Source organism: Bombyx mori, chromosome 1 (genome assembly GCF_030269925.1).
Source record: "Bombyx mori chromosome 1, ASM3026992v2".
NCBI classification, from domain to species: domain Eukaryota; kingdom Metazoa; phylum Arthropoda; class Insecta; order Lepidoptera; family Bombycidae; genus Bombyx; species Bombyx mori.
In genome coordinates this window covers 3458692-3473694 of record NC_085107.1, presented here as the reverse complement: position 1 = coordinate 3473694, position 15003 = coordinate 3458692, and the positions used below count along the sequence as shown (strand labels likewise).

Sequence of the window (15003 nt, the reverse complement as noted above, 5' to 3'; positions counted from 1 at the left end):
GGGCAGAACCAAACCGTTGCCTACCGTAAAAATTAGTTTAATTAAAATTACCGTAAAAATTATAGTTTTTTTTTTGTTTTAATTGAGGATATTTAAATGTTAATCTTGATAATACATCAATGATTCTATGTATCGATTTTGTTTCTGAAATAAATAATTTATTTTTTTTACAATTTATTTGGTAATTTATAATGAAAAACCAAGTTACACAATAGCAGACTCTACTAAATATTTTTACTCAATCTATCGATACGATTATCGATTGAAACTAAATGAACATTTGACGATCATACGATTTGAAACAGTAATTATAAAATCCATAACCAAATATAAACAACACTAAGCATTCGTACAGAAGCTACGTTATAAAGAAGATGTCGCATAGTTCATGAGTTATTCAGTTTTAATTAGTACAATAAATTATTAGGACGTCAGCTTTGGGTCCGGGTGGTCGTGGAGTGCTTCCTAGAATTTCACTCCTTATCACTAATACATTGAGAGATCTGTGACCTCATCTGATATAGAGTTGAAATATTTGTATTAAAGTTCTCTCCGTGAAACCCGAAGCAAGAGCGATTTTGTGTTCACTAATTTTAAGCAATATTAAATCCAATATTAAAGCAATTTTTAAAGTCTAATCGATAACCAGACAATCCGTGTGTTACCTGAAAAAAACTAAATCGCCCAAAATTAGAAGCAAAAGGGCGTGTCTACAATATTAGTTCTTTTCATATATTTTTTAATTATTATTATGATTGAATTAGAATAAATAGACTGCATGACATAAGTAAATTATCAAACTGTGTAACTAATTTGTGGCTTATTCTGATCACATTAGAAAAGCATTTATCAATTTCAGTCAAAACATTTAGGAGCACTCTCATCTCCGATTAACTAAACCTCTGCTCCTATGCTGTACAGTGAGAAGGAAATAAAAAACATACTGGATGAAACATACATGAATAATGAGGGCTTGGCAGAAACAAGTCCCTATCCTTAAAAGCAGGGTGAAAAATCTTTGTGAACATTCAACAAAGGCCGACCAACAACAAAGATCATTTTGAGTTGCATGCATAAAATTTTCGAGAGGAAATATCGACCGTAAACCGATGTTATTAAATACGGTTTTACCTATTGAATTTGACATTATTAGGTTTGTCTTAACGAGTGCTGTTCGTTGGATGGAAATGGCTTTTCTATTTATTATTACATCGGTAAAGGAGCTCACAGTTCAACTGCTTGTAAATGCTTTGCAAAGTCAAGCTCAACATGAATACTGCACCCTTCCTTGGGATGCGAGGCCTTCTTATTAGATGTTAGGAGATTCTTAATTCTATAGTAAAACTGCAGCCCGACCCCCCATAGACACAGACCACTGAGTTTCTCGCCGGATCTTCTCAGTGGGTCGCGTTTCCAATCCGGTGGTAGATTCTGCAAAGCAATATTCTTGCTAGAGCCAGTGTTAGCAACACTCCCGGTTTGAGCCCCGTGAACAGTGCTTCGCAGAATCTTTCACCGGATCGGAAACGCGACCCACTGATCATAGTACTGTTAATGCACGCTTGTATCGGAAGCTAACACCAATTTCGTAGTATAACTTACTTGTACACCCAGACATCTTTTTTTTTAAATGAAGGATTTCTGGTAGTCCGTAGGCCTTTCCAGTTTCATCAGGACAGGAGGTCGAGGATGGGCTCAACCGGGACTAGATTTGGGAACAGCTGTGCGAGCGCCTTCGAAGGATACCTAACAGCTCAAGCGCAGTTGCTTCGCGAATGTATCTACTACCGGATCGAAATCGCGAGCCGCTGAAAAGATTCGGCGAGAAACTCAGTGGGTTGATATATGGGCTAGTTTTCACGTCGAACTCTTTGACGAGTTCGACGAGTACGGTTACCAGGGTCCGTAAGCCTACTCCTAGGGCTGCAGGCACCACCTGATAAGGACGTCAATAGCAAATATCTCCATGATGCTACCGTCAATGCACTCCCCCAGGTAATCTAATAATAAATTATACTTTAATAACTGGATACTCATTACAGACGGCACACGTTTTGCTAATCACGTGTAATCTATACGCTTATGAAATATAATCGATGAATATTTTATTTCCCATCAAGATAAACGTACAAAAGATTTTCATCGGTTTCACAGCATCCGTTTCGATTAGCTATTGCTGAATAAATTCGTAATCGTATTCACTGTGACTGTGTGCTCGTAGCTTAAACGTCCTTAAAATAGTCTGATCGGTTTTTGATAAGAGGAGTAGGTGGAGTAGTATGTAGTGAGGGTAAGATATTTGAGAGTGGTCATTCAAATGGCAACACTAAACCTAATAAGAATATTAGGCTTCAAAAACACCGAAGGGAAAACTGCATACCAGAGCCATTTACCTACATACGTAAAAAAATGTATCTCTGAATGTACTGTAGTGAGAATCATCTCTGCTTCGGTAATGGGTTTTTTTTTGTTGCAAAGGAACATTATCGAATCGAGTCAAGAATATCTTGAAACGCTGTCCTCCAAAATTATATTCATTATAATTATCTTATTTAATGCCTGAAAAAAGTTTCCGCGTCTAATTATGTGTTTATGTCATGTGAATCTAACTAATTTAAAAGTATTAAATTTTTATCTATTTTTTTTTTTCATTAGATAGCGCCTACCTCTCCTCCTATTTTCAAAATCATTTTCATCCAAAAATTGACTGTAAATGATTGTTTTCAGCGATAAGTTAATTTATAAGTATATTTTTTCTCATTTGCTTTTTCCATACATTGTCTTTATTTTGGTGTACCTAAGTTTTTTTTTTTTTTTAAATGCTTATTTGGTCAGTGTGGTATTATGAGCTCACAGGCCACCTGGTGTTAAGTGGTTACTGGAGCCCATAGACATCTTTTATTCTTGTCCTTGTAGGTAGACGAGCATACGGCCCCCCTGATGGTGAGTGGCTACCGTCGCCCATGGACCTCTGCAATGCTAGGGGTAGAGCCAAGCCGCTGCCTACCGTTGAGTACTCTTCACAAACCTGGTTTGAAGAAGGAAACGTAAATGCGCCACCCACCTTGAGATATGAGTTCTAAGGTCTCAGTATAGTTACAACGGCTGCCCCACGCTTCAAACCGAAACATAGGCATTACTGCTTCACAGCAGAAATAGGCATGGTGATGGTACCTACCCGTGCGGACTCACAAGAGGCCCTACCACCGATAAGTGCAATACAGTGTTTTTATATTGGATCGTATTGTATTATCTTTCGGTATATTTTAGAATTAAACCGCCCCTAAGCTGTATTACCATTAAGGTGCTAATATTAATACGAGCACCATCTGATCAAAGCAATCCCGGGTTCCATTTTATAGGGAGGATAGCCGTTAAACAATTGAGGCTTTGGCCTAATAACTCAATGCTAGTTGCAGTATTTCTATTATTGTGATAAGCTCTGGTAGCCCGTATGATACTGAAGATCAAGTATGAAACTCTTGGCACATCTGATTTCTCCAAAACGTAAATATCATAGAAACATAAACATGACAACAACAAAAGGATTTTATTCATTTTGAGGGTATGACCTCTTGTGAGTCCGCACGGGCAGGTACCACCACCCTGCCTACTTCTGCCGTGAAGCAGCAATGCGTTTCCGCTTGAAGAGCGGGAACCTTGGAACTTATGTCTCGGGGTGGGTGGCGTATTTACGTTGTAGATGCTTATGGGCTCCAGTAACCACTTAACACCGGGTTGGCTGTGAGCTCGTCCACACATCTAAGCAATAAAAAAATATATATACATAAAATTAATTGAGAAATGAAATGAAAAGAAAAAAAATGATAGTTGAAATATTTTTATTTAACAGATTAAAATAATTTTCGTCACAGATTTTTTCAGTGGGCGCTCGCGGCTTGCGAATGCGCACCTCTCACGATGCCGAAATAATATCTGCTAACCCCATATTCACTACATTTCGATATTATTGCAGTAAATTTATTGTTTACATATCTATACAAAAAGGAACTAACTTTGTGCTTAACCGGAATAATTATAAACCCTTAAATTATATTATCTAGTCGTTGACCGCATAAAGCATGCATTTTGAATGTATTTAAACAAAAAGTAACCAAACTATTTTGACATAAACTTTTGCAATTCACAATTCAATATATGTTATATTCTATTGAACTCTGTGTTCCAAAAATATCGTGATTAGAATTGAACGTTCCATTTGTTATAAAAATAATAATGCTTGATCTTTGTTGAATAAATACATCCATAAACATAGAGTCGTGTAATTTTTCGTTGTTCATTTCCGTGTTATACGGACATTACAAAATACATTTAAAATCTAGTAACTAGCATTTCTTACTGTTTCTTTTTAATAACGGAGATGTTTAGATATATGTCGTTTGGCTTAAATAACCAAACCAAACTGAATTCCCATTAGTAACTCTCACTCAGCGATCAATCCCTATAAAATATGTTACATCTAATAGTTGATTAAACTATGGAAAAGTTTGAATTTAAACATCTACATCTTACAACTAACTTAACTATTTTCTTTAAATATGTAATAAATAAATAGTATATATTAATAAAAAAAAATTCTCAACCGTTTTGGTTCGATGAACCGAAATATACATAATTATTTAACGTTTATAAAATTGTGATCGTGGTTTGTGAATGTGGGAGTATGAATTTGCATTTAGCGGAGTTTTGACATTTTTCAAAATGTAAAGCTTAAAAACAAAAACGTATTAGTGATGTTGCTTTTTTTCATTTTCAATCATTTTGGAGGGTCATCTTCCCAGGCCTTAGTTAATTATTAGAATAAACACGAGATTACATACGCTGTACAGATTGATGTTTTAAACATGTCTTGCGAATATTACAACGGAAGGTGCCTTAAAATATCTTTCATCTAGCTGTAACTAATTTGTTATATGTACATAAACGTTTTTTTTTCTTCTTTTTAAAAGCACCCAACATAGTTGAGATTCAAGGTTCGAGATTTTTACAGTTCAATTAAATTAATAATTATCGTCCGTGAAATTTCAAGTTTCAGTTTTTGTGAACAAGATAAACATAAAAAAACATAGTTAATTTTCAAATTTATCATATTATAATAATAAATAACTTCTAAGGTTTTTCTTCAAATCAGTAAAAAATGTTCAGAATTCCGACTCAGCCAATTAAATTGACAATGGGACGAGTAATTATTATTGTTATTACACGCTTACAATGTGCCACTAATTACAATGCAGGAACGAACAAAATTTGAGATTCAACTAAATAAAATACATTAAATATTAGACGTTCGTAATATTATACACATAGCCTAGTGTACCTAATCGTTAGGTAGCCGGCTTGTTGTTGATTGTTGCACAAGACGCCGCTGCAGCGTATTCATTATCTGTCACTTGCTTGGGCTAATATAAGGAACTCACTACATTTCATTTATATTTTGAATATTTTTAATATTTCACCACTAAAGAAAGATCGTATTAATTTTCTACAGGACACGGGAATATCTCGGAATGAATCGTCGGCACTGTTCTCATTGACGGATGCGCTCATAGGGCGCAGAACAGAGGCTATGGACACTCCATGGAGTTGGGACTGGGCGGGCCTCCCATCACACTGTACGGCGGGCTGTGCGGGGGCAACGACTGGATGGAGCCCATGGGCCCGTGGTACATGTCCATCTCGAGCGAGCCGTCCGGTGAGCACTTGTCCGACATCTTGTTCTCCTGTTTCGTGACCATGCGCCGCCATTTCGCCCGTGCGTTCTGGAACCATACCTGCGAACAAAAAATCATTATTGGTGTCGGCTCACGAAATAAAGTTCATCGAATTGTCGCCAGCCATACGAAAAAGTGGATTCGCCATAACGAGAAATACGAGTCGCATAGCGCGGCGGGACAAAAAAGAAACATTAAATTGTGCGGCGGTCGCCGGCTCGCGGCTCTGTGGTTTGGCCCCGCGGCGACATCGGGACGCGGAAGCTCCATCCTCCTTGAATACCTCCACGACGCGCTTCATTTGGCGAAGAGCGTGAAAGCGTTCCTCGTACGCCGATGTGGGTTGCGTTCCAGAATGCAGATTTAATCTGTAATTATCGAAATTATCCAGCTGAGCGCCGGCGGTCGAGCGTAAGGAGTCGCCGTGGGCTGCCCGTGCACTTACATTCCGTCTCCTCGCTCTCACAGCGGGTCGCCGTCCAAACAATTCTGGATATCTGCGGAATCGCAATTCAGTAACTTAACACATTGCCCGAGTTGTTTACGAAATAACGAGCACAATATTTAGGATCGCCCGAGACAACTATTATAGTCGAATCTGATATATGCGCGCGAGACGCGAACATGTTACGTGCAAAGTTCTCGAGAGCCAAGACGTGCGAATCGCGTCCAATCGCACGCGCTCGCAGTGTGGCCCCGCCCCCCGCGTCATGGCCGCTACCACTCTCCTACTCCAAATTTAGACGCCTGTTTTTCTGGCCAACATCTTGACGGTAGCACAAATAAACAAGGGCACAACTGCATCATTGGGCTCGGTTCGCATTTTAATGAGGCTATCAATATGAATTCAAGATGAACTTATATGGTGATCTAGTGAAGTATGTCCCTTTGAGATAAAGGGTGACGTTGACGCATTTATGTACTATTCAGTTCGGTTATGTTCGTGCGTCATTGCGCCAGCTGTTTTTGTCGCAAATTTTTGTGATTTTTTCCTAGAATTTTGTTTGAGAATATTTTTGAATGCCTCATCAATAAGCGGCACATTAAAAAAAACTACTCTTCAGTTTCTTTAAAACCGATCAAGTTAGTGTTTAAACTAATTTACTAAGAAACGCCTACGTTTTTTACAAGTTCATAAATTCATGGCACACACTGATGTTAAAGACAACGTCACCGAAATATTCTACCGCTACTATGAAATCACGATGAGTATTCTAGAATCGATTTTAATAAAGCTGCCACGAGTTCAATTCGATTGAGTTTGTATCGATAATGAATAACAAACAAAAAAATATTTCGCTTGATAGTGTACCTATATTTATTATGGAACACTTTGAACTACTTTAATTCAAATCGTTAAGGTTCGTTGCGTTCATTACGTAACCACTGGTAGCCTGACTGTTATTTTCATATTCTTCAAAAGGCATACTTCTTAATATACGTTAAAATTACAACAAATTAATTTTAAAAATGGAATCTACAAATGTAAGCCGATCCCTCTAATTAGAAATTACGTTGCAGTTGAATGATTAGAATAAAAAAATTAACAAAACCGAAACTCGAAGACGACTCGTTTCAAAAATTAAAAACAATGGTACCGTTCGTCTGAATGAAAAATGAACGTCGGACAGTCAACAGCACGATTGATGGTAGCACGTCCGCGACTGTCTCCTGCTGATAACAGCGTCGCGGTGGCCCGAATTTGGAACCAACGATCTCTATTTACAAATACTGATGTTGTTTTTCTACGCTTGTTCGTCACTCGTCTCGTCAACGTCTCGCCCGTTAGAGACATTTATGATGGGGTTCCTTACAATATTTTTACCTTCCTATACAGTTCGACAAGAAATGGATGACGAAGACAAAATGAGCGGACGCAGTAGCGCAAGTTGGAAGAAACCCATGTCCAGTGATGGGCCAACTGTGGGCCGATATTGATGGCAATCGGAATTTCGATTAAAGACAACCCTAATTTGTTTGTGAAAAAAAAGAAGATTATATTTAATGAAAATAACAATAATCTTCTATATCGTTCCCTCACTACTGAGGATCGCGACCACATGCGAAGTACTTCCAATGCGCCCGATCATGGGTGGCATGGACTGCATGGTACAGACTACCACCGAGTGCTTCTCTTGCCAGATCTGACCATCTGGCTGGTGTTCTGCCCACGGCGCGCTTGCCCTCTATTCGACCCGTAATTATGAGCTTCTCTAATTCATGTCTGGGAGACCGCATGATGTGTCCGAAGAAACTCATAACACGTTCCCGGCAGATGGAAGAGAGCCTTTTTCGGATGTCTAGCTGCCTTAGAATGGACTCGTTTGTTCGCATGGCAGTCCACGGTATTCGCAGCATCCTCCGCCACAATAATAACAATAATACCGGACCCAAAACAACAAAAAACGTTTACACAACGAGTTTTCATACAACAAGAGAGTTTTTATTGTAATGTAACACTACAAGAAGTACTGGAAAGGTAATAAAGATTGTTGTACCTCACGAAGGAATATACTAAAAGTGTTCTTACTAACCCATAACCGATCCTATTTACCCAACCCGACTAGTATGTCAACTGTTTAACCGCACCAAAAAAAAAAAAAACAGCGCATCACCTCAACCTCATTGGAAGCATTGTTTACTGGTGGTAGGACCTCTTGTGAGTCCGCACGGGTAGGTACCACCGCCCTGCCTAATTCTGCCGTAAAGCACTAATACGTTTCAGTTTGAAGAGTAGGGCAGCCGTTGTAACTATACTGAGATCTTAGAACTTATATCTCAAGGTGGGTGGCGCATTTATATTGTAAGTGTCTATGGGCTCCAGTAACCACTTAACATCAGGTGGGTTGTAAACTCGCCCACCCATCTAAGCAATAAAAAAAAAGCACAAAAAGGTATTCTCACAATCCACCATTTCTATAGAACGTTATTTTTTAATTATGTTGACGTTTCTTGAAGTAAATTGCCTACTTAAATTCATTGTTTATGTTCTAATGAAAATTATTCCATAATCAGCTGTTTCATTGTCATATCGTGAATAGTATTTTAAAAGATAACTTCTTACGTTGCTTCGTAATAAAAGTAAGTTATAATAAAAACACATCACGATAGATGGCTGTTTCAACTGATAAGGTAAGAAATTAAATATAGTATACGCATCTATTATGTAGTTCAAATAAGGAACCTAAGACACGTTTAAGGTGTGATTCCGAACTCGACAACAAGCAGTGTTGCCGCAGTGCTATCACTAAGGTGCTGCCTAGGAGTGACGCGTCTGCCGCCGCACCAAAAGTACCTACGTGAATGTGTTGGACTGTCGCGGCGGTAGGGCGACACTGATGCACCGCAGTGCTGCCGCTACATTGCTGCCGCAACATTGCTGCCTACCTCGGAATGTAATCTCATATAAACTTATAGAGATTGATGGGGACCAGCAGTGCCGCGACAACACTGCTGCGGTAGCATTGCTGCGTGCAGCGCAGTCCGGAATCATACCTTTAGGTGTGACTTCTTGCTATGCATCGCTAATCAAACAGGCGACTTACGAACGATTATAACTAATATATAATTTCATAAAAAGATTTCAAGGTCGAATATTGTCGAGATAATGAGATAATTCCGTTGTAGTTACATCTGAGGCCGTATTCGTTGTGCAATAATAGTATTTTGTTTAAATATAATCTGGCCCGAAGCAAAGCTCAACCACGCTTAACCCAAGACCGAACGCGATGACGAAACACTGTTGACCATCTCTGCCCCGCCTGGGTCATAGGAAACCCAAATAGGAAGGCCAAACAAACAAATACATGGATTGGGCTGTTAGATGCGTCATTTTATTCCCTACCTTTTCGCAGATAGCCTAAGGGGCTATTTCATTTAAGCTATGTCTGTTATGTGAGCTCACAGGACTCAACCTAAGAGAGTACGCAAACGCTAGCCCTAACAAGAACAGTACGTCTGCCACTGGATCGGAATCAGACGCGTCATTACCAGAAAGAAAAGTACCGAAAATTATACCAAACACACAATACTTCTGTCACTATCGCACGATACAAAGATCAAGAGAAACATACAATAATATTGCTTGTAGAACAGAATAGAGCGTGATCGAGAAATAACTCACGGGCTGACTTAAATAAAAAGCTTAATAATGCTCAAAGGAACATTTAGTAAATGAAAACTTTTAAATATTTTTATATGATAATTATATTAATCATACGAGACCGAGATAAATAATGTAAAACTAACATTTAAATCGTGTCTTCGAATTGTAACGTAACCAAATGATTGCTGTATGTTTTAATAACACAATCGTTCTACAATAAAATTGTACAATAAAAACTTTAATACATAATTTTCGTATTAAATAAAATTAATGTATGAATTTTGTTTGAACCTAACCCAGTTTGCGCACAGACTATAAACTAAGTTCGCAAGCGGCACCTCATTAAACAAGTCATTTATAACCGATTCATGTCAAACGTTACAAACGATAACACGCTCTCTTCTGTACGCGTTAAGTTTGAATTTGTTTCAGCAGACACCCTTGATGTAAACACGTTTTTCAGTAGCAGATGTACATGCCTTGACAAATTCACTTCTTTGATTTCTTTGTTTGAATTATTATTGAAACGCGAGCGTTCGTGTTCAGACTAAATTGTGTTGTGAGTGTACACATATGTATTTGACAATTCAATAAAACGAAATCTACAGCAATTCGTTAACGTCTTCAAATGAATCTACACGAAAAGGTATATTCGGAATATATATATTTTTTAATACTTAGTACTTTTAATTATATTACATTTATGAAGTATATAACATATGCCGCAGGACCCGGGAAAAGTCGAGGAGCTTAAGCAGGAAAGCGAACCTTGGGACTACACCGGAAAAAACATTACGAAGAATATATTATAAAGTATGTAATTATCTAGGTGGTGGTGGTGATAGGACCTCTTGTGAGTATATCTCAAGATGGGTGGCGCATTTACATCGTAGATGCCTATGCGCTCCAGTAACCACTTAACACCAGGCTCGTCCACCCACCTAAGCAATAAAAAAGAAACAATCTAACATAACAAAATTAAATTGTGATTTGATTTTTACTAACGTAACCCAATCCTCCCGAACGCTACGTTCACTCATCGTATGAAAATCTTAGATTTGTTGTTGCTATTTGGAGTTTCCAGTTATATGAGAGAAATGTAACCTCGAACACACTAAGGAAAATAACCATGAAAGAAAATGTACCAATGAGATTATTATCAGTGGTATGCGGTTTGACGCTGCCTTCGGTAATATCCATGGGCAACAACAACCTCTTAAAACTTACTGTAGGTAAAATGTAAGATTTAACATAGATATGTAAAACTTACATATCTATGTATATGTTTACATCCTACTGTAGCCGTCAAAGATAAATTCTGACTATGTATATCGCTAGTAATTCAATTCCTTACCTAAATAATGATAGTATGTACTATGGTTATCTATTTGCATTTACGATTCAGTGCTTTAATAGTTTCTGTTATTGCATTATTAACTCGTTAAATTGTTACGAAATATTGCAATAGCGACTATTCTATCCGTGCTATGTATGACATAACACATATAAAAAATAAGATGATGTAGACAAAAAGCTCAAATAGCCGAATTTAAGCAAATATAACAATACTGAAGCAGTCTAGGTCACAACTAGAGCTAAGAGCAGGGATATCCAAAGGAGACTTACACTAAGATAGCTTAACCAACCGCAAAGCTTTTAAATTGGTTAGTATTTTTACCAATAATAGGCAAAAAAACTAGACAGGATTTTTAAAGTAATTTCAAAAACAAGAATTGAAAAAAAGAGTTCCAGAATTCCAGAAGTCAGATTTTTACAAACGAAACTACTACATTCGTTTCTGCTTTGTACTGTTAGCCAATGATTCCTATCTTTGACTATCAGTCGCCGCTAGACAGCATTAGTCAGTGACCGAAGTGCGTCTACAAAGACGTTTATTTTAGTCTACGCTAGCACACCTTAAGATTTTGTTTGAAAATGCTTTTTTGTATCCGTTAAAGAAATATGCTATTACATTTTTTTACGCAATCAATGATAAATACAATTTAATTACATGTTGCGTTCCGAAATCGAAATAAAAAAAAATTAAACAAAAATCGTATCTCCGACTTTCGGATTATTTTACGAAAAAAATCGTCCGTCATTTAATAGGGATATTAATCGGAAACGATTTGTCGTTTCCATTAATTGGACTAACAACCAAAACTAATGTCGGTCGGTTTCACAGATAAATAAAATAAGTCTGGTTCAGGAACGGCCCTATTATTTCAGTGCGCGAGTGATTTTCGTCCATTTGTAACGTTGCAAAAATAGCGGAGCACTGTGAAAGCACATCTTGAATATTTTAAACACATCAATATAACTATTATTTTACACGAAACACTACTAGTTTTACACTCTAAATAAATACAATCAAATATTAGCTAATGAATAAAGCACCCGAATTACTACTCTATGCGGCAACAAAACGATAATTAAAAATAAATTACGCCTTTCTCCTTAGATGCCCTAACTAGTCTCTCAATTAGCACATTTTAATGAAAGGTGGAATCGTAAAAATACGATCAATACAATTAAGGGAGCACAAAACGAGAAAAACAATTAATTAAGGGCCTCATTAACGAAACCCGAAAATTATAATTGTACATCATTTGATTAAATATGAGCACTTAAAGTACGCACCCAATAAAACCTTGTAATTGATAGAAGCAGTTTACGTAGGCAATAAGCGTACTTAAAAAATATTAAACAAACAAAAGAGTCCCTATTTAAAAGCAACCAACGGTATCCTAACTTGAAACCTCACGTAAAGGAGACCCTAATAAATATTTAAACAGAATACGATCAAAGGCGCTCAAATATTCCGCGCATGTGTAAATAAAAAATCTAGAGATGTGATTAATAGCCCCGTTTTCCTTAAATAAATAATATATGAATAAATTAGGAGGGCGACGCGACACGTCCGCTCGACGTGAGTTCGCGCGACCGAATGACAAATGGTCGCCTTTTGAAGGTACGGCGGAAATTATCTGCCCAACCGACCGTCTTAGAACGATGCGCCCGTACTAATTACTGGACCGTTTGATTGTGATCTTTGTAAACGCGAATAAGCGATAAGCGCTTTTACAACCTCAACGCTAAAGCACGATTTCGGGTAAACTACTCCCGTTTATTATTGTCAGAAAATGTACTTAGAAAGTAAAATTATATCGGGCCGAATGTCGAGGTGTGACCATCCGATACTAATTGCGGGGGTTGGAACCGCGTCGCAGTTGTCACCATTATTTGTGTGCCGTTAAGAAGCATCTTTATAGTGTTTGAAGTCAAGGCATGAAAACGTTTATAAAAATAAAACCCGTTGATAATTTTAGAGATAGTGCGGGCGGAATACGTTTCGTTATAAATAGAGACGGCGTATGTACAGTCGTTCACACAATTAAAATTATTAAGATAAATTCTCCCGAGTACTGGTGAGTGGAGAAGCCTTGATCTTCGCGTGGAAGTCGAACTGATTAATAAAACGTCGATAAAATTAATCGTGTAAATTAAAAACACACGGTAGCGTTTTATAACGGATTGATCGCAACAATAACGAGAACAGGGAAAGGCACTTTTTCAATCGACTAATTACGAGCGCGCTGCTTGAACCCAGCCCATTTTTCAGATGGTGTACGAGAATGAAAAAAAAAAATATTGAAACGAAGCGAGTAACAAATCACGTAATTGCGGACGCAAGGAGAGAAATATGGTGCGGTTTGTTCTAAATGCGCCCGCGTCGGGACTTGTGTGACAGCGTCACTATATATTACTGCGAGGCGCCGCGGGCAATTAGACGCAGCGCAGGGCGCGCACCTGTTTGCAATGTTTGTCACACATTTTCTACATTTATTTAATACTTTGTATGTAGTAAATGTCATTTTGCGCATTCATTGTTAAATTAACGACGACTTGAATAGCTTGTTTCGTTGTTAACATGTTATTAGCGTATCTGTTATACAATTTGCCGGCTAAAAATCTACGATACAATCAGAATTGGCAGTTGTTAACGTGTCGCCGTCCGCAGGCAATGCAATTAGTTTTTCGTAATTAAATCGTTTATACTTTTACGGCTTAATCTCGTATTTATTACCGTTTTATTATTTCACACGTTTGGAATACTTTCGTATTTAGATATTACCAATTTTCTAATGCAATATGTAGTCGTCAAAATTATGATTTTTAAACACCGATCTCTATGCGCTATGTCGGGGAAATATCGCTCATCTACGACCTGATAAGCAACCCATGTAGTCGTCTTAAGTGATGAGATTATACCGAATTTCAAATGCTGTCTCAGGTACCACAGTTTCTATTTAAGCACGTTACAAGCATGTATGCGTGAACTATGAAGAAATAAGTCTCACAACGAAGAAGTCGCGTTGTGTATTTAAAGTATGTTTATTAAGTAGGATCTGATAGGCATGCTGTGAGAGATTCCACCACCATCCTGGCTGTTTCCGCCACGAATCAAACATGCTTAAGCAAGGTAGTTGTAATTTTAATCTAAATGAGACTTCAACCCTTTAGGCGGTCAATCCATTTATGACTGTTTTCTTAAATTAGTTCAGCTATTATTTTTAACTACCTACTTCGTTACGATTTCGGCAGTGAATGTAGGTAACAACACCCTGTATATAATTTTTCAAAAGATGCATTAACTTTAATATTGAAACGTAATAAATGCGACGAGTTTAACAGGACAATGAATTACCGTTGTAGTCAATGGATGTTGCTTAACATTGTTTATATAAACCTATTCCTGATGACTTGGTGCTAGGGACTCACGCGTATAATTAGCATCATTTCACTGCCGCAATATCGTCCATTGTTTGGGTTTGATACGTAGCTCAATACAGCTCAATACAACTGAAATTTCGATCTCGGTTCTCAAGCGGACCTCATTACGTTAAGATTTACGTAAGGACTCCGAAAACTACTGAAAACCAGTTGGTTTGTCCAGCGAAAACAACCAAAAATAAATTAGATTTAAAAGATGAAAATGGCCGGGAAATTAACGCGTCAGTCGCTAATGTGAAACTATATGCTAGTTAGCAAGGATGACCTTAGTTGAAAATATTCCACGTTAACATTATCTTTCCTGAGCCGCCTCAACAACTACACGTAATCTACATTAAAACCGATACTGTTTATTTTCAGCGCGCCAACAGC

At 37.7% G+C, this 15003-nt stretch overlaps 1 protein-coding gene and 1 long non-coding RNA gene across 5 annotated transcripts in view; one reads left to right on the top strand and one right to left on the bottom strand.

Annotated features, from left to right (window-relative positions):
* Positions 1-3825: 3825 nt before the first annotated feature.
* Bmap-A (apterous A) overlaps positions 3826-15003 on the bottom strand; it is a 134822-nt gene continuing 123644 nt past the window's right edge. For 3 of the 4 annotated variants that reach the window (XM_012695957.4, XM_012695956.4, XM_021352267.3), the window contains one exon: positions 3826-5792. In XM_012695957.4, coding sequence (XP_012551411.1) covers positions 5449-5792 — 344 coding nt within the window. In that variant the 3' untranslated portion in view covers positions 3826-5448. The remainder of the gene's footprint in view (positions 5793-15003) is intronic. The other variant, NM_001246002.1, reaches the window with a different exon arrangement.
* LOC134201842 (uncharacterized) lies at positions 10378-10820 on the top strand. Its single transcript, XR_009977103.1, has 2 exons — positions 10378-10483; positions 10566-10820. It is a non-coding gene; the product is annotated as an uncharacterized LOC134201842 (long non-coding RNA).